The sequence below is a fragment of the Sciurus carolinensis genome, chromosome 11 (assembly GCF_902686445.1).
Source record: "Sciurus carolinensis chromosome 11, mSciCar1.2, whole genome shotgun sequence".
Lineage (NCBI taxonomy): Eukaryota > Metazoa > Chordata > Mammalia > Rodentia > Sciuridae > Sciurus > Sciurus carolinensis.
The window spans coordinates 22,063,397-22,084,492 of record NC_062223.1 but is presented as its reverse complement, the minus strand read 5'-3'; the positions used below and the strand labels follow the sequence as shown (position 1 = coordinate 22,084,492).

Genomic DNA, 21,096 nt, shown 5'->3' with positions numbered 1-21,096 from the left:
TATCATTCTCATACAGGTGAAGCCAAATCTAACTGGCGCCCTATGGAGTTATTTCAATCTCCATTCTCTTGTTCATTTTTCTTTCCATTTCTCAGATTCTCCGTCATCCTAATGGATTATTATCACATTTCAATTTTGTTTTTATTGACATATAATTCATGTATTCTAAAATTTATATTTTTAAAGTAAACCCTTCCTTGACTTTTGCTATATTGGAAAGTTGTGTACATTACACTCTGCTTGCAGAACATTTTTCATCCTTCATTAGGAAACTCAAATGCATTAATATTCCACACATCACCTCCACTAAGTGCCTGGCAAACTTAAATCAAATTTCTGATTCTATGTGTTCACCTATTCTGGGCAATATCATTTTGTGAATATAATGTATTCTTTTTAACTATCCATCAATTAAAGGACAATCAGGTTTGTTTCTGCTTGTCCATTATGAGCAATGATACCATAGATATTCATGAAAGATCACTGTTGTCACCTAGTATTGTCATATCCTCACCTTGTCATACTTCCACCTTTTATGGACCTTATGATTAATTCACATTCTCTACATTGAACTCTCTCATTTTTGAATTAAGTTTAATTGATTTATATCAAAATTTCTCTATTACATTTAAGTTTTCATTTTTTTCATATTTCTTACAGTTTCTACCAAAATGATTTGCAAAGTTATTTGCTTACCAAATATTTGATGTTAACTATTTTAGCCTATTTATAATGGAATGTAATGAAGAAACGGAAGCACACTGGTTTGGGGGATATTTTTTCCCACAATTTGTATGCATATGTGTAAAGATGGTTCATTTAAGAAGTAATACATGAATGATTTGTATGAAAATGAGAGTTCTGCATTGATTCTAAAAATAATTTCACTTATTACTATCTGCACTTCTTCTTCATAAAATTGAGAATTACTGAAATTTTGACTTTCATGTTCTGTAAACCCTGCCACAAAGATCGTGGTAAAATTCTTCATATCGTTTGAACTTTAGTCTACCACTTTGGTATCTGGTTTGAACGGACTACTTCAAAAGGACCCGATACTGCATTTGCAATATCCTCATGGGAAGGGGGGTGGCTGCCTTCTCTGTGTGCTATTCAAGTACTGTTTTATTCAGTGGATTTGCCAGATACATTCACAGAAAAGTCAGGAAAAAAGATCAGACCCAAACTTGATGATTTTTTGAAATGTCAAAAGCTAATAATAAATTTAGAATGAGTAATTTCAGAATGATACAATGGGTTGATGTTTATTTGGGCAGATTAAAGATGAATACACTTTTGGACACATCTGCTTTAGAAACACAGTACTTGCTTATACTTCTGTTAACATATTGCTGTCCTTTAACTAGTTAATCAACACAGAATGGCACAAAGACACACCCAGTGACTCTGGAGGCTTCCACAGAGGGATCCTAAGTTTCAGGCAAGCCTTGGTAACTCAGTGAAACCGTAAACAACTTAGTGAGCTTAGGTAGAGATGTAGCTCATTTGTAAAGTGCCCCTGGGTTTAATTTCCAGAACCAAAAAGAAAAAAAAAATGGCACAAAGAACTCCATGTCACGGTAGTGACATATTATTACCTGAAAATCATGAACTGCTGACTATTAACAAGACTAACATTCAGGGTGAACAATGTTACCTGTTTTGAAAACATGGGAAGGAAAAGAGATTGTGTTGACCCTGGTTTTTCTAGTCTTGTCACCTTGAAATCACTTTTAAGACACTTCACAACCTAGCCCAACCATCAGCTTCATACCACAGTGTGGAAACTGTCAACACAAAGAACAGAAAAATAACCCAATCATAGTCAGTTAAACCTTTGTATTCCAGGATAATGTTTGTATAGAAAATGATAATTAGAACAGTACATAAAGAACATACGGGGAAAGAAATTTTCATGAGAAAGGATTTTTAAATGACATGTGAGCAAATATTGGATATTTATGTTGTATGAAAATTGTATACATATTTATATTGTATATATTTTTCTATATAAGCATGTGATCTCCACAAACAGAAGAAGATATATGTAAAAAGAATTGACAAAAGATACATCCAACAAAAAGCAGTAAGTCAATAAAAAATGAGCAAAGCTTTTGTGTCAGGGACCAAGAAGTTCTCATTCTGAGAACATTCTGACCTTTACAATAAGCAGCAGCGCCCCCCCCCCCCCCCCCCCGGCTGATAATTCTGACAGTATGGCACCTATGGCGCCCACGGCTTCTATTCCGGGACTACACTTTCCCGCCGGCGCAAACTTCACCTTCCCGCCAGCGCGAATTTGCACCCTATCAGGAACCCAGCAGAAGAACACAACCAACCAGGCTGCACCTCATCATACCCCTCATTCCCTCAGTATAAATACCCGTGAGAACAATAAAAATTTGCAGCTTGATCAGAATTCCTGTCTTGCTGTCTCTCCCTGTGTCTCTTGTCCCTTCATTCCTTCTCTCTTAGGTTTGCCGTCCTCGTTGATGTCCTGCGGGCCGGGACAGTTGGCGCCCAACGTGGTTGGTTCGAGCCTTTGTTTGAGAAGCGAACGCTGCCCTCTGGGGAAGACTTGGCCAAGCGGGATTCGGGATCGCCTCGGTGAACGCGACCGGGAGTCAGATCCAGGAGGAGAGTGAGGCCAGCGCAAGGTGAGTGACGCACCATGGGACAAGCAGTTTCGTCACATGATTTGTTTCTGATGGGTCTCAAGGAGGCCCTCAAGACTCGGGGAGTGCGTGTTAAGAAAAAGGATTTAAGATCATTCTTTTCATACATAGAGGATTTGTGTCCTTGGTTTCCCCTCGAGGGGTCAATTGATGGTAAAAGGTGGCTCAGAGTAGGAGACTGCCTCAAAGATTATTATGAGACTTTTGGTCCTCAAAAGGTGCCTGTCACTGCCTTTTCTTATTGGAATTTAATTAATGAGATTCTTAAAAGCTCACCCTTTGACAGTGGTACTTTAAAACTTGTAAAGATTGGGGAGCAGGCAATGCAATCCACCTCTCGCCCCCCATCAGCATGCCCTTCGGTTAGTATTCAAATGCCCCCTACTCAGCCTTCTCAGGACTCTGGGACCCTCCCAGACCCCGGGAACCTCCCAGACCCCACCTTACCAAAAGAGTCCCCTAAAAATCCCCCTAAGATTTATCCGGTTTTAAATCCCCATGATGAGTTGACCCCAGAGGATGAGGCTACCCTGGAGGAGGCAGCGGCTCGATACCATTCTCCAGACCTGCCACCTCTTAAAAATCCACTTCCCACTTATACACCCCCTGCCTTTCATGCTCCGGCCCTTCAGGGACCTACTGCCCCCCCAGACATTTTTTTCCCACTTCCCTTGCCTAATCTAACCCCTTTACGCAAGTCTCTCCAACATAGGCGGGAACAAATCCAACTTTTAAAAGAACTAAAAGCCCTTGATGCCGAGCTTCGCTCACTGGCCTTGGGCACGGAGTTAACACAAACTGGCCCAAGACCCCTCAATACTCGTAAGGTGAAGCCACGTGGTCAGCCTGTTCTTGCCTTTCCAGTCACTCGCAGTCAAGCAGATCAGCCCGCACAAACTGAAGCAGAGAATTTAAAAGGAAGTCAGGAAGAGGAATCAGGGGAGGAACAAGAGGTAGAACCAGAGAGGGAACAAGAGGAGGACCAGGAATCAGGGGATGAGGAGGAGCCCACCTCTGGACAGAGTGGAGCCCTTGGTTCTTATAAAAGGCTGAGCCTCCACTTTCTTGAAAGACTTAAAAAGGCTTGTACACAGTATGGCCCCACTGCACCTTATACACTGGCCTTGCTAGAGAACCATAGTACACAATGGCTCACCCCTAATGATTGGAAATTTTTGGCCCGAGCCACCCTCAGTGCGGGTGACTTCCTGTTGTGGAACGCAGACTTTAGGGAATACTGTCGGGAAACTGCCCAAAAAAAAATTCAACCAAGGCTTCCTCTAAATCCTGGACCTATGTTAAACTAGTGGGTAATGCGCCATTTGATACTAACCCTAAACAGGCACGCTTTCCTACTGGGCTCCTAGCACAGGTTCAAACTGCTGGTTTGCATGCTTGGAGACGGCTCCCTCAAAAGGGCTCAGCCACCACCTCCCTAGCAAAAATTCGTCAGGGTCCTGACGAGCCTTACAGTGACTTTGTTGCCCAGCTTAATCTAACTGCGGAGCGCTTACTTGGACCAAGTGAAAACGAGAGCTCCTTTGTAAAATATCTTGCCTTTGAAAATGCCAACCCAATATGTCAAGATGTTCTTCGGCCCCACAAAGATAAAGGGGACCTTTCTGACTTCATTAGGCTGTTTGCCGGGGTAGGAACAGCCCATGCCATGGGTCTCGCCATTGGTGCCGCCTTCACCAAGGCCCTTCACCACCCTGGCCCACGTACTTGCTTTACTTGCAAACAACCTGGCCATTTTGCGCGAGACTGCCCAACAGGGAAACTGGGTCAAGGACCCATATCTCCTCAAACAGGGGCTAAACCACCTCCGCTCACCCTTTGCCCTAAATGTGGTAAAGGTCGCCACTGGGCCAAGGAGTGTAGATCCAAGACCAATGCCCTTGGACAGCCTATTCCCTCTAACTTCTCGGGAAACTCCTCTCGGGGCCAGCCCCTGGCCCCGACCACCCCCAGAGCAAACCCAGGGGCAATAAGGTTTGTTCCCTCTCAGACTCCCAACCCAATCCAGGCTCCCTGTCCTTCTCCACAATCACCTCCCTCCAACGTGCTACCCCAGGCAGCGCAGGATTGGACCTCTGTGCCTCCACTGATACAATATTAGACGCTATGCAAGGACCCCGAATAATACCCCTGGGGTTGTAGGCCCCCCTCCACCTCATATGTGTGCTCTTATTCTTGGGAGAGCTCCTACCACCTTACAAGGTGTTCAGGTCTTCCCTGGCATCATTGATGATGATTACACTGGAGAAATTAAAATACTGGCCACAGCTATTAACAGAGTAGCGGCCATCCCTGCAGGAACAAAAATTGCACAATTAATACTCCTTCCCCTCAATTCAGGAAATTCACCAGGAAACACAGCCTCTTTAGGTTCCTCTGATGTGTATTGAGTCCAACCTATCTCCCACAAAAGACCCACTCTTACCTTATTTATTGAAGGAAAGAAATTCCAAGGGATCCTAGATACTGGTGCGGACGCCACAGTTATTTCTCAAAAATATTGGCCATCAGAATGGCCCCTCACCTCATCACTAACTGACCTTAAAGGAATAGGGCAGTCAAGAAACCCCTTAGTTAGCTCCAGGGTGCTTAATTGGACTGACACAAAAGATAACACAGGGAATAAAGGAACCGTTACCCCCTTCGTTGTTCCTGATCTCCCTGTCAACCTTTGGGGACAAGACATTCTAAGCCAAATGAAAGCTATTCTTGCTAGTCCTGACTCTTTATTCATTCATCAAATGCTTCGTATGGGCTTTATCCCTGGTACAGGCCTTGGAAGGCTAGGACAAGGACAGGTTGAGACTGTACAGCCCATACAAAAAACAGACAAATCTGGACTTGGGTATTTGGATTTTTAGTGTCGGTCCCTGACCCTCCTGTACCCCATGCAGACAAAATTATTTGGGAAACTCAAACTCCTGTGTGGGTGGATCAGTGGCCCCTCACCCAAGAAAAATTAGAGGCTGCCTCCATGTTAGTACAGGAACAGTTGACAGCCGGCCATGTGGAACCCTCAACCTCACCCTGGAATACTCCTATTTTTGTTATTAAGAAGAAATCAGGCAAATGGCGCCTTTTACAGGATTTGCGTGCTATCAATAAGGTTATGCGCCCGATGGGGGCATTACAGCCAGGCATCCCTACACCGGTAGCTATTCCTAGGGACTATTATAAAATGGTCATCGACTTAAAAGATTGCTTTTTTACTATTCCTTTACATCCTGATGACAGACCCTATTTTGCTTTCAGCCTCCCCCGCATCAATTTTCAGGGCCCTATGCAATGATTTCAATGGAAGGTCCTTCCCCAGGGTATGGCTAACAGCCCTAGTCTTTGCCAAAAATATGTTGCTCAAGCAGTAGACCCTGTGAGAGAGCGGTGGCCACAAGTTTATATATTACATTATATGGATGATTTGTTAATTGCTGCACCTAATACCTATGATCTTAACAATTGTTATTTGGATCTCTATAAAGCCCTTACTGCCTTGGGACTTCAGATAGCCCCTGATAAGGTTCAATCACAGGACCCCTACACCTACTTGGGCCTCAAACTTCAAACTAATCAAATTCAAATCCCTAATATACAATTGCGTGTGGACCATCTCCACACTCTTAACGATTTCCAAAAACTACTAGGGGATATCCAATGGCTAAGACCATATTTAAAACTACCCACCTATGTGCTTTTGCCTCTTAATGATATTTTAAGGGGAGATTCTGACCCTTCTTCTCCTCGAGAGCTTACTCCCGAGGCACGGCAAGCATTAATTCAAGTCACAGAAGCCATCGCTCAACAATTTGTTACACAAATATCTTATAACCTTCCTTTGGTTTTGGTTATATTACACACCCCTCATACACCCACGGGACTATTCTGGCAGCGGGATCCACATTTTAAAAATAAGGGTTGCCCCTTGCTCTGGGTTCATTTGCCCGCCACATCCTCTAAAGTTATTGCTGTCTATCCTGCTCAGGTAGCTTCTATCATTATTAAATGTCGCTTGCTTTCTCAACAAAATTTTGGCAAAGACCCTGATAACATTCTGATTCCATACACTAAGGATCAAACCCAATTTTTGCTACAGGCGAGGGATGAATGGGGTATTGCTCTATCAGGCTTTTTGGGAATAATCGATAACCACCTTCCCAATGACCCCCTTTTGCATTTTGCTCAGTTACATCCATTTATTTTTCCTCGGGTTACTTGGAAGGCTCCTATTCCACAAGCCCTTACTGTTTTTACAGATGACTCCAGCAATGGCCGTGCAGCCTTTGTTGTTGATAATCAGCCTACCACCTTTGACACTGCTTATCCATCAGCACAGCTTGTAGAATTGTTTGCTATAACACAAGTCTTTATGACATTTTTTGATAAACCTATTAATATTTATACAGACAGTGCTTACATTGCCCATTCTGTGCCCCTATTGGAGATTTCACCCGCCATTAAGGCTTCCTCCAATGCAGCCTTTTTGTTTAACCAGCTTCAACAACTAATTCAGGCTAGAAAACATCCATTTTTCTTAGGACACATTAGAGCACATTCTGATCTTCCCGGTCCCCTATCACGGGGTAATGCTCAGGCTGATGCAGCCACTCGGTCCCTTTTCCCAGTTCTTATTGGATCCATCCAAGAGGCCACAGATTTACACAAACTTCACCACTTAAATTCTCAGAGCCTTCGGTTACTCTGTAAAATAACCAGGCAACAAGCAAGGGAAATTGTAAAAGCGTGTCCTGCTTGCGTTGTCTCCCTTCCTATTCAACATCTGGGTGTTAACCCTCGAGGATTACTGCCCAATCAGATTTGGCAGATGGATGTTACTCACTTTCCTGAATTTGAGAAAACAAAGTACATTCATGTTTCCATAGATACCTTTAGTGGCTTTATTTTTGCATCACCGCATTGCGGAGAAGCTACCAAGGATGTCATTTCTCATCTTGTCTCAGCCTTTTCCATAATGGGAAAGCCAGCACATATTAAGACAGATAATGGCCCTGCATATACCAGTACCAAGTTCAAACAGTTTTGTGCCACTCTTCAAATCTTTCATACTACTGGAATTCCATATAACCCTCAAGGTCAAGGCATTGTGGAACGTGCACACCTCACCTTAAAAACCTGGCTTACCCGCCTTAAGGCCTCTTCCCTTGCATTTACCACTCCCAGGGATCGCCTTAATCATGCATTATTTGCTCTTAACTTTCTTACCCTAGACAATGAAGGACATTCGACCGCAGACAGACATTGGCATCCCTCTTCTAATTCTGCTCGCCCATCTGTTATGTGGCGCGATCCTTTAACAAATAAATGGAAAGGCCCAGATCCCGTCCTCATTTGGGGATGAGGCTCAGCTTGTATTTTAGATCAAGAACAAGCAGCCCCAAGATGGTTACCAGAATGCCTGGTCAAACAGGTCAATGATCTACCACAACCCAGGGATGGAAACCTTCCCCCTGAGGATGAATCTTCCTCTCTTATAGATGCAGCCGACAATCTATGCGAAAAATCCCCTGAATGACAGACCCTGTTCTTGCACAACCTTTCACACTTCCTTCCATAGTTCTTGTTACTCCTCCGCTCAAACCTGTTCCTCAGGGGGTAAAATCTATTTTACTACCACCTTGTTAAGGTCCCATACAGGATCAACTGGAGGGGATTGGTCTAATACCCCTGGAAAATTAAGTGTTGCATCATGTCCTGCAGACTTAGTAGGGCAAACAGTTTGTTGGTCTACTATAGCCCCCCTACATGTATCTGATGGAGGAGGCCCCCAAGATTCTAAGAGAGCCAAACAAGTCTATGAGAAAATTCAACAGATGTACGAGGAACTGCATCCTAGTCTCTTATATCACCCACTAGCATTACCTAAACACAGACCTTCTGAGACAGACCCTGCCACTTACGATATTCTTGAAGCCACTTATGCCTTGCTTAATTGGTCTAATTCTCCTTTGACTGCAGATTGTTGGCTTTGCTTGCAGTTAGGATATCCTGCTCCATTAGCTATTCCAATTGATTATAGAAATGACTCAGCTGCTACCCCTCCTAGAAAAATTGCTGGAAATGTAACCTATCCTAATACACCATGGTCCAATTTAACCAGTAAAAATTGTCTACCGACTCCACCATTTTTGGTACAGCCATTCACATTTTCCAATACTACTTGCTTTTTCTCACCTGGCTATAATAATACCTGGGATTTAAATGTAGGGATTATGACATTTAGTGATTGCTCTGAGACATTCAAATTTTTACAGCCATTGTGCCCCCCTAATGGCACCGTATTTGTCTGTGGAGGTAATAAGGCTTTCACTCAACTGCCAGCCAACTGGACTGGACTATGTGTCTTAGCTGCCTTGCTCCCAGACATAGATATTATTCCAGGAGATGAGCCTGTTCCTATACCAACAATTGATCACATTGCAGGATGAGCTAAACGTGCTGTCACCTTTATCCCTTTACTTGCAGGACTTGGAATAACTACAGCAGTGGCCTCAGGTACTGCTGGTTTGGGGGTCTCTCCTACTCAATATACAAAATTATCCAGACAATTGATTTCTGATGTACAGATGCTCTCAAGTACCATACAAGATCTTCAAGATCAGGTGGATTCCTTAGCAGAAGTGGTCCTACAAAATAGGAGAGGTTTAGACCTTCTAACTGCCGAACAGGGAGGCATTTGTCTGTCTTTGCAGGAAAAATGCTGTTTCTATGCCAACAAGTCAGGAATTGTTAAGGACAAGATCAAACAGTTGCAGGAAGACTTAGAAAAACGCCGACAAGCACTGGCTGATAATCCACTATGGACTGGATTCAGTGGACTCCTTCCCTATCTCCTTCCCTTCCTAGGTCCCCTCCTTTGCTTGCTGCTTATTGTATCTATAGGTCCTTTGATATTCAACAAGATCATGGCTTTTCTTAGAGCTCAAATTGAGGCTATACAGGCGAAACCTATTCAGGTTCATTACCATCGACTGGAGATGATGGATCGTGATGGTGATCTTAAAAGACCATCACCCCTGTGAGCTGAACTGGACAGCCAATGACGGGTAAGATTCGTGAGAGCTCATACCAACCTAAGACAGGAAATGAGGGCCAGAGCCTCATTATCCAATGACGTGTAAGGATGTTGCTCTGCCACGGACAACCTAAGACAGGCGCAGTTCCCGAGGGATTGTCACTCCAGCCCTATACCTGTTCAGGCAAGCTGTGCCCCCGTCTCGCCACATAACCTCTATCACCCCCTTAAAATATGGCTATCGAAAAATGGTCAATAATTTTATATAAGAAAGGGGGAAATGTCAGGGACCAAGAAGTTCTCATTCTGAGAACATTCTGACCTTTACAATAAGCAGCAGCGCCCCTCCCCCCCCCCCCGGCTGATAATTCTGACAGTATGGTGCCTATGGCGCCCACGGCTTCTCTTCCGGGACTACACTTTCCCGCCGGCGCAAACTTCACCTTCCCGCCAGCGCGAATTTGCACCCTATCAGGAACCCAGCAGAAGAACACAACCAACCAGGCTGCACCTCATCATACCCCTCATTCCCTCAGTATAAATACCCGTGAGAACAATAAAAATTTGCAGCTTGATCAGAATTCCTGTCTTGCTGTCTCTCCCTGCGTCTCTTGTCCCTTCATTCCTTCTCTCTTAGGTTTGCCGTCCTCGTTGATGTCCTGCGGGCCGGGACACTTTTGTGCTACTCAACTTTTTATAGCTTTGTCCAAAATGCCTGACAAGAATAAGTTAGAGTAGGAAAAATTTATTTTGGACTCATAGTTTCAGAGTTTCATTCCATGGTCAGCTCCCTCTATTGCTCTGAGTCTGAGAGGAATCAGAACATCGTGATGGAATGACCTGGCAGAACTGTACAGCTCATGGCACTGGGAAGATAGGGCAAGGAATAGTCTAAGCGTACACCCCAATGACTTACCTCCTCCAGCCAAACTCCTTCTGAACTGTGGGTATGCAGCTAAAATATTACATCAACATGGAATACTGTTGGACAATTTCTTAAAAAGTTGAATACACACTTATGTTCCAATTCTAAATGCTGGTAATTTAAGAAAATTGAATTATATGGGCATACAATGGCTTATAAACTAATGTTTATAGCAATTGAGTTTTTTATAGCAGAGTAGTAACAACTCAAGTCTATCAATGTGTGAGTTGTTACACCAATTGTGATGCACTCAGACACAGGAATCACATCCATAAATAGAAGGAATAGTCCACAGGAATATGTAACAGCATGCATGAAGCTCAAAATAATTATAGTGAGTGGAAGAAAGCATTTATAAGAGATTTCATATTGTACAGTTCCATCTGTAGTGAAAAAGTGCTTATCAGTGGATAATTGGGATCAGGTGGAAAAAAGAAAGATTAAGAAGTGTCACAAGCATATTTTGGGGGGTGACTAATGCATATATTATCTGATTGTGGCAATTTGTTAGCCAAACAATATGGAAGAAAGAGAGTTGAAAGTTCAAAAATTAGGGCATTAATTAATATATCCATGTTCATCAAATTATAGCATATCATTGTCTAAATGGAATCTATAGAAAACAAGGAAGCCTCTTGCCAGACTTAATTCCTCGACTAATCATCTGTTGTCTTTGAGTTACCTAACCACCATCTAATTTCTCTATTGCCTATTCATGCAGCATAAAAATATTAGTGCATATAATTCAGCGAAAACAAATAAGCAACCTAATGCTAACTGTTTGTAATAATGTCTCAAAAGAAAACCATGAAATATGAACAGATTCAGAAATGAAGTTGAGGTGATGAATGTGTGAACTTATCCCTACATACTACCCATTTTACTATCTAAATGCATCTGACAGCATCATGCTGTATACCTTAAAATTACACAGTAACCAGGCACTATGGCACTTGACTATTATCCTAGCTGCTTTGGAGACGAGGCAAGAGGATCACAAGTTTGAGGTACTTCATATTAGTGAGACCCTGTCTCGAAATGAAAAATCAAAAATAAAAGGATAAAGGATGTCCTTTTAAGTCAGTGGTAGAATGTCCCTAGGTTCAATGCCAAGTAACACAGACACACACACACACACACACACACACACAAACACACACAACCACAATAAATTTTATTTTAAAAAAGAATCTGAAAAATATTATTAAGCTGCATTAATAATGAACCCATTTGTGGTTTGGAGGAACACTTGGTTTCCATCTACAGTCTTCTGAAATTCAAACAGGTAAAAATAAATACTGCTGATCTTTTGCCTGATATGTATCTTCAATTCTAGAATATTAACTGACACACAAACCATTATGCAAGGATAAACACTTCTTTTACAGTTTTCTGTCTGGGTAGTGTGGCAGAATAAAATATTTTTCACAATTGAGCGATGATGTGTTTAAGTTCCATTAAAAAAAACATTTTAGCTCTGCACAGGGGTGCATGCCTATAATCCCAGTGGCTCTGGAGGACAGGGAGCTGAGACAGGAAGTTTACAAATTAAAAGCCAGCCTCAGCAAGAGTGAGGTACTAAGCAACTCAGTGAGACCCTGTAGCTAAATAAAATACAAAATAGGGATGGGGATGTGGCTCAGTGGTCTAGTACCCTTGTTGGTATCCAGTACCAACCCCTCTAAAAATATTATAATCATTTTTATTAGTAAATGCATGATAACACTAGAGTAGATCAAAGTCAACTTATATAAAAAAGTGAACATGTTCTTCAGGGAATGGAGAAAAATAATGCCTCTAGAACTCTAATATTGATGTGTACATGATTTGTCAACTTACCTTTTCATGCTAGTAGAAAAAAGGCCAGTGAGCCTTGGCCTTTCCATCTAGTGTGGTTTTCCATGAACGTGTGTTTCACTATGCATGTGAACATATCCGAATTGAGGATGCCAACGATTTAGTTGCACTTGTTATGTTACATTGTTTCTCTATATAATTATTACAGTATTAGTTTAATTTTGCTTAATAAATGTACAAGGGTAATGTAAAATAGGAAGTGATTACATCATTTTAATCATTTAAGCTTAAAACTTAGATCTCTAAATTCACTATCTGGGTACAAATTTACAATTGATTAACGTCTCCTCCAAGGTAAATTATGCAAATTTACCTACTAGAGATGAAAATTTTGGAAATATTTTTAGGGAAAGTGACAAGAAATGTCTGTGATCCTATCTTATGGGGGTTACTACAACAAAGAATTCATGGTAAGAAACATACACTTCCCTTTGATCATGAACCCATGATTAAGACTTGATATGATAATAATTATTCATAGCAAAAATATTATATTCTTAGAACTTAATTGTATTAATGCAGTGAATCATCCAAAATTCAATCATGTAGGTAAATTCTTTTAAAAAAGTATTTATTTTATCCATTAAGTCAACATGATACTACTTTTTTCTTATTTTATCTGTTTGTACAGTGAGCAAACATTAAGGAAGAGTACGTTATTTCTTTCTAGTTATGAAAAATTAGGTTTTAGTCTTTCCTTGGCCATAGTGAGTTGTGTCACTTTGTGTAATTTAGTATAAATTATTTTAATCTATACTAGAAAAATGACAACTAATACCTCACAGTGTTTCTGTGTGAAATGGATTAGGAATATTATTCTAGGTATGTTTCTATTTTCTATCCACTCTGTTTTCTATTTATCCATTTGGTACCAATTTGGAGAGTAACTGATGAATAGCAAGAAAATAGCAAAAATAATTTTCAAAAATTATTTTTCACTATCACATCACACTTTCTTATCCTTAGGTTATGGTGAGGATGATATATTGAGGCTATTATTAATAATGGCTATTATATCACAATGATTATTATGTGCAAAAAATTCTCTAAGTACTTTACACACAACTCAATTAATTTTCACAAAATTAAACTATCAACATCACTGTTCTTTGATAGGTAAGAGAACTCAAGCAAGAGAGTTTGAGAGCAAGGGTGTGATGGAAACGGGACTAGAACCTTTGATGATGACTCTAAAGCCTTATGACACATGGCTTTCCATGAACGAGGCTCTTCATATTAACCCCATGATTTCGATTGGGGCATGCAGGCTTAGAGAGACATTAACACGTTGTTCAGCTAGTACTGCACATGTACAGATCCACCCAGGTGTGACCATGAGAATAACCATGAGGGAGGTCAAAATATCACAGTGTGGCTGCTGAGACAGACTGAAGTGCTGGAGTTCCTGAAGAAAGGAAGGAAAGGGTCATCTGCTTACTGGAAGGGAGGCCCTGTAGCCTTGGGAAATTTGCATTGGTCATTCCTTCTGATACCTAAGATTCCATGTAGAGAACTGTGAGAGGGAGGGGAAGAGGTGGGAAGGTGGAGGAAGGGGAAGAGAGTAATGCCTGGGTTAAATTTAAGTGGGATTAACAAAAGGGTCAAACTACTGTGATACACTAAATTCTTCCCAAATATGACAGTAACAGTCTTGTGTAGAAAATAACTTAATCCAAACAATTCAGCTATAATTCATGCTTTATTTCTGTCATCTGTACTCCGAAGCTTATTTAATAGATACCCTTTAGATACCTGCAGAAGCTATATCAGAAAAATGACATCAGATGGGTTACAGTTTGGATATGACAGGATATCAATGTTTTCAATATTTTTGAACACAAACCAGTGGTTTTTACTCTCAGATCGATGATTTTTTTTTTTTTTTGCAAAATTAAATGACCAGTCCAATGAACACTGACTTATGAAGGAAAGAGTTGTTTTCCCATTGCCCAGGTGAGTTATTTTTTCAATAAAACCAAAGAGTTATACATGCTTTTTTATATTTATTGGTAGTGATTAATGTATTTTATGCATTTTTATTTACAATGGACATGTAGAAATTGGTTAAAGGTCATCATTGCAATTTTTAAAATACTTTGGTAAAAGATATAAAAATATTTTAATGATAATTTGAATTGATAGCTTTTACTAAAGTTTTGAGTATTTTACAATGGAATTTAGAATTCTAAAAGTGATTTCCTTTATTGTGGAGGTTTTTGAAAAATATTAAAATGTTTAAGAACGTACCTGTTGCCATATAAATTACATAAAAATCTCATTGAAGCTAAAGAGCATTGCTTGTTATCACCAATACTGAATATGAAATGTATCTTGGAGGCATTGGAAGGTAAGCCCAGTGGAGGTTTCTATACAACTTGGAATTAGTGGTACTTGGTGAGAAGGGGGAAGATCCATAGATATGTGTCTTCTGCCAGAGTTCCCGAAGAGGATGGGAAAGCCAGGACAGTTAGTACATGCAGGTTCTCATTCTCAGCTGAATTATTCTGACATATATGGTGCACAGAGTTCTACTAAAACAAGATTAAATGCCAGTTGTCATCAGTGGAACGGCAGTATTTTTTATAAGGTAATTTTCTTTCACAATATAAGAGCAGTTTATTGAAGTCTTCTCTTCCTCTGCAACCATACCAAAAATTTATCTTTTTTCTTTTCTTCTTTAAAGTACTGAGGATCAAGCCCTGGTCTACACACATGCTAAGCAAGTGCTATAACACTGAAGTATATTTCACACTAGACAGAACTTTTTTCCCTTGTTTTTCATATGTAATATATTCTTATTTAAAATTTATTTAGTATTTTTACTTTTTAATAGTTTTTATTTGTTCTAATTAGTTGTATATGACAGTAGAATGCATTCATACATTTTGATAAATCATAATAAATGAAATATGATTTCTTATTTTTTGATTGTACATAATTTAGGATCACCTTGATCATGCAGTCATATATGTACATAAAGTAATAATGTGTTTCACTGTACTATCCTTCCTTCACTCCCCTCTACCTAAAACAAAGTAACTCTATTCTTCCATAGCCACCCCCACTTACTGTGAATTAGCATCCGCATATCGGAGAAAACAGAATGTTCATTTTAAAGCATGTATTACACACAAAAGTGAAGAATGATATTAGTCAAGTTACACTGTTATACTGTATGCATGTACAAATATGCAACAAATCCCACCATTGTGTCAACTACAATGCACTAATAAAAAATGGGGAAAAAATAAGTGAGCACATTTCTCACTATGAAAATTCATGAAAAACACCAAAAATAACCACCATCAACAAATGAACAAATTAACTAACTAAATATTCTCAAGAAAACTAATATAATTGTCCAACATTTAAGTGAAAAATAGTTCAATATCAGCAATCAGGGAAATGCAAATCCAAACTCCACTGTGATTTTATCTCATCCCATCTAGAATGCTAATATCAAGAATAAAATTGATGTTAAATGCCAGCAAGGATGTGGGAGAACACTTACATATTGATGGTGATATTGCAAATTAGTATAACCACTATGGATATCACTATCATGATTCCTGGGAAGTCAAGAAATGTAAACACTATGTGACTAGCTCTTCTGCTCCTCACTATTTACCCAAAGGAAATGTTATCAGGAAAATAGTGATACAGGCATATCAATATTTATAGCATCTCAATTTACAATAGCCAAGTTATGTAACCAGCCTAGGTGTTTGTCAACAGATGAATGGGTAAAGAAAATTTGGCATATATACACAATGAATTCTATGCAGCAGGAAAAGTGTGAAATTATGACAATTGCTAAAACATGTATGAAACTGGGACTTGACATGCTAAGTGAAATAAGCCAGACTCAGGAAGTTACGGGTCAAATATTCTAATACATGGAAGGTAGAAAGTGAATTTTTAAAAAAGGGGATTTCATGAAAACAGAGATCAGGAGAGTAGAGCTACATGATCAAGTGGGCAAGGTGGGAGAAATGGAGGAAAGGGGGAAGAACTAGGGAAGATATTGGCCAAACTGTGTTATATGAATAAAGCATAATGAATCTCACTTTTATGTATAGCTGTAATGTACCAATGAGAAACTCATGTAAGTAAATAGAAGGAAGATCAAGGAGTTGAGGAAGGAGGGCAAGGAGAAGGAGGGTGGGTGGAGGGAAAAGGGATTCACATGGGAATGAATGGGAATAAATCACATGCATCTATGTATATGTCACCATAAACCCTACTCTTATGTATACACACAGTGCCTCCTGCAAAAAAAATAAAAAAATTTGACTGGATATGAAAAATTAAAAAGAAGCAAGAACTTCAGATCAATAAACAAGAAATATGCTGAAAATAAACTCATGTTTATTCATCATTGTAGTTAATAAGCAAAGACTTTAAAATAACTGTGATGATATCTTTAAGAAATCATTTAAAAATTTATGAACAATAATAAAAGGAACTGGAAAATTCTCCATGGAACTGGAATTAATCCCAAATAATCCAATTGAATTGGGAACTACAGTATCCAATATAAGAAACTCATTGAATGTACTTAACAATTCATTGATTATCAGAACACTGAGAAGAACCTTGGGTTTTCTACTTTATTATGAATCTGGTTATTCCCAGGTTCTGCAAGGTGCACTGGTGAACTGGACAACCATGAGAGCAAATGTTTTAATTCCAATGTAAATCCAAATAACTCAGAACCATGAAAAATAGCAGTTGGAATTCCATTCAAAGATAAGCCATTACACAACTCAGGAGAAACTCATACATCAGTCCAAATCTAAAGGCCAAAAAAAATCTCATGTTCCAGTTTGAAGATGATCAGCAGGCAGAGTCCTCTTTCACTCAGGGGAGACTCAGACCCTTAGTTCTGTGTCCTTCAAGTGACTGAATAAAGTCTCCCACATTAGGAGATGTGCTTTACTCAGATGATCCAACTTTCCTTCTTTTTCTCTTTTAAGGACTCATAGGATTAGATTGGGCTATCTGAATGATCTCTCTACCTCAGATTTTAAAACCTTAATCACGTGTGCAAAGTTCCTTGGCCATGTGATGTAACTTGTTTAGATGTTACATAGAGTTAATGCGGGCATTTCTTGGGAAATTTGTCCTTCTAAAATATCCCAATGGAATAGGAGAACTGATTGTACAGTCCACATTTGATTGGATCCCTAATTGACATAAATTATACAAAGATGTGCCATATGACATTACAAATCATCACACGCTTTAAACTACTTAGGATTCAAATGCTAATGTTTTAATATTAATTGATGACTTTCACATATTAATTTCAAAGAACATCTGACCTGAAGAGTAGCACATAAGTGAAAAACTAAAAACTAAATTTATTGCCTTAGTCAAGGTAAGAAGTAATTCAGTTGTGTAAAGAAGTAGGTTTGCTCAAACACATAATTGGTACTGCATATGTCCCTTTCTTCAAAACCAGCATTCCTCAGTATCTCAATGAATTTAATGTGAAATAAAGCATAACTAGAGATTCTTCCAAGAATTGTATTCAAATCCAACTAACACTTCAAATTTTCCCTAGTAAAACTTTTTTGATTTTTGTTGTCTTAGGTGGCTATTTGTACCTTAAAATAATCCTGTGTGTTAATAAGAAATAGTTTATTGCCACCATCTTATTAAGTATAAATGTTATGAAAATAGTAGATAAATGATATTTAACCATTCAACAATTTTCTCAGAGAGTGAATAAAATATATGTAATAGGAAATCCTAGGACAGCTTGCTATCCATGACATTGTGATTCCTGCTTACTACATTTCAAAAATTAAACCACCACTAAATCATCATCTTCATCCTCACAGTCACATCGGCATGGTCTTTCTCATGCACTACCCACCCAAATCCTAATACATATAAAACATTAAACGATAAGAGACATATGTTTATATGTGTATAAAGGAAATACAGGAATAAATTTAAAATCACGATAGATGATAAGTATACAAATAGTTTGTAGAAACAGGAGTTGTATGAACAGGTTGTTTGAACAACCATAGCTAAGATGACAGTATGAAATAATTGTCAGATTAACTAAAATATGAATCCTTAAGTCAATTGTTGACTTGTGCATCTGGTGGGTGGATACTTCTGGTTCTGTTGATTGATGCTCCATTTCCTCCATAATGCCAGCTCAAAGATTTAATGATTTTAAATCCTTTAGAAGGGGTTTTAGAGATGAAAGTAGAAGGTATACTGGTGCAATGTAACTTGGGTAGACTTCATATAATCCTGAAAATAGCTTTCCAAACTTCCCTTCAGTTTTATACTCACAGATATTTTGCATAACATGAATATTTTATATTTAACATAGTAAATGAACAATAGCTATTGTAGCATAGTAAGAAATATAAAATACTTAGAAGCAAATTAATTCAGGACTATGAGAGCAGAGAAGGAAAAAATATGAAAGAAAATCATTTGAGAAAGGTAGAGCTATTGTATCATGTGATCTCAGAGCAAGTTTTTAGGAAGAGATTACATGCATGTAAAATATTTTAAGATATTTTCCTGAAAGTATTCCTCTTTGGTACATACACATTTTAATGCTTACTGATGCCAAAAACTTTCTGGAAATTGCCAGATCTCTGAAGTAGGGCAAGGCAATATTCACTTATTCATTCATTCATTTTATAATCTCCTGGACACACAGTCATTACAAAAAAACTTTACTAATTACATCCCATGTGTTGTAAAAAAAAAAAAAATAATGTCAGCATATACAGGCAAGAACATTTAGGAAAACTTTAAAAATTGTTTACTAAATTTACCCAACCAGACCTACAATTTAATTGTTAATTAATTTATACAGAAAATATGGAGCACATTAATGTTTGATGTATGAGAAAACACTTTTTTAGGTGGAGTCACAAAGACAGATGAATTTCCCTACATAGATATATGAACAAAGTAAATTCCAGGCTAAAATTTAAATATAACACAAAAAGATATCATAAGCTTGAAGGCATTACCCTCTCAAACCAAGAAGGCAGAGAGTTGATATATTTCCCTGATAAAGGTGACAATATGGTAAAACAACAAGAAGTAAACTCATACCACTACATTTTAAGCCAAAATCTTCTGAGTGCAGCAAGCACATCCTGGTTCCTGAGGCTGTAGATCACAGGATTGAACATGGGAGTCACTATGGTGTAGAACAGAGAGAGCAGTTTGTCAGTTCCTGCAGAATGGCTGGATGTGGGCCTGAAGTAGGTAATGGAAGCTGATCCAAAAAATAAAACCACAACCAGCAGGTGGGAGGAGCATGTGGAGAATGCCTTAGTGCGTCCTTGGGCTGTGGGCAACCTCAGAATGGTGCCAATGATCTTGCTGTAAGAGGCTAGTATCAACACAAAAGGGACGGCAGCAACCAACACCACAACCACGTAGACAGACATCTCATGCACTGAAGTGTCACCACAGGCTAGCTTGAGAATGGGGGGTATGTCACAAAAGAAGTGGTTGATTTGGTTAGAATGACAGAAATGCAGAGAGAATATCTGCCATGTCTGCCCTACCTGGACTGGCATTCCCCCAAGCCAGGCGCCAGCTGCCAGTTGATGGCACTTCTTTGGGTTCATGACTAGAGGATAGTGCAGAGGTTTGCAGATGGCCACATAGCGGTCATAGGACATCACAGCCAGGAGGAAGCATTCCGTGGTCCCCAATACAAGGAAGAAGCACAATTGGGTGGCACAGCCCAGTAAGGAGATGCTCCTATCCTGAGTCCAAAGGCTGGCCAGCATCCTAGGGAGAATGACTGAAACATAACAGATTTCCAGAATAGAAAAATTTGCCAGGAAAAAATACATGGGTTTGTGTAATGCAGGGTCAAGCCTGGTTATTATGACTATGAGGCTGTTCCCAATGAGGACAACCATGTAAATGATGGAGAACAGCCCAGACAGAAACCCCTGGAGGTTTGGAAGTTCAGAAAATCCCAGCAGGACAAACTGCACCACTGTGGAGACATTGTCTTCTGCTTCTATCTCTTCAAGCTTCATCTGTGGGAAAGAGTTCACCAGAAGTACAAGTCATTTCACTGTCTTGGGCTTTTGCATTCATATGTATAATGCAGTGAATGGTGAACCTTCTGATTTCTGTGTAGTAAGGGAACCAAACTATTACTTCCTGGTGCTCTAAGATTGCAGTTGGGCATATTTTTTATTATAAATGAAAGTACCCATGTGATAAATTTTAGTCTTTTTTCACTGTTATTGATATATTTCTTAGTCTATATGAGAATACATATTACATTTTAACATTCTCTTAAACACAAAAACTCAATATGTCAATTTATATTATGTACAGCAATGATTGCTTAGTTCCGTTGTCTTTTCTTTTTGGGGCAGAAGGATCTCAAATTTACTTTTTGCTATTATCAATTCAAAATTAATTTAATTTCTAAATATTTTGTCTGACTTGCAAAATTGTTCTTAGAAATGCATAAAGTTAATTTTTGTATGTTGAGGTTTCTCTGAACTATTTCCAAACTTCAGCTTTCAATTTCTATATTTCTTTGTAAATTTACTATTAAGAAATAATAATAAACT

General features: G+C 39.1%; 1 protein-coding gene across 1 annotated transcript; it reads right to left on the bottom strand.

Annotated features, from left to right (window-relative positions):
• Nucleotides 1-19,602: 19,602 nt before the first annotated feature.
• LOC124959973 (olfactory receptor 10AG1-like) lies at nucleotides 19,603-20,553 on the bottom strand. Its single transcript, XM_047518476.1, has one exon. It carries the CDS (start codon nucleotides 20,545-20,547, stop codon nucleotides 19,603-19,605), a length of 945 nt encoding a protein of 314 aa, XP_047374432.1. The 5' UTR covers nucleotides 20,548-20,553.
• Nucleotides 20,554-21,096: the final 543 nt, after the last annotated feature.

What these genes read in the sequence shown, in the direction of transcription:
- LOC124959973 (XM_047518476.1), bottom strand. Translation starts at nt 20,547, where the DNA reads ATGAAGCTTGAAGAGATAGAAGCAGAAGACAATGTCTCCACAGTGGTG.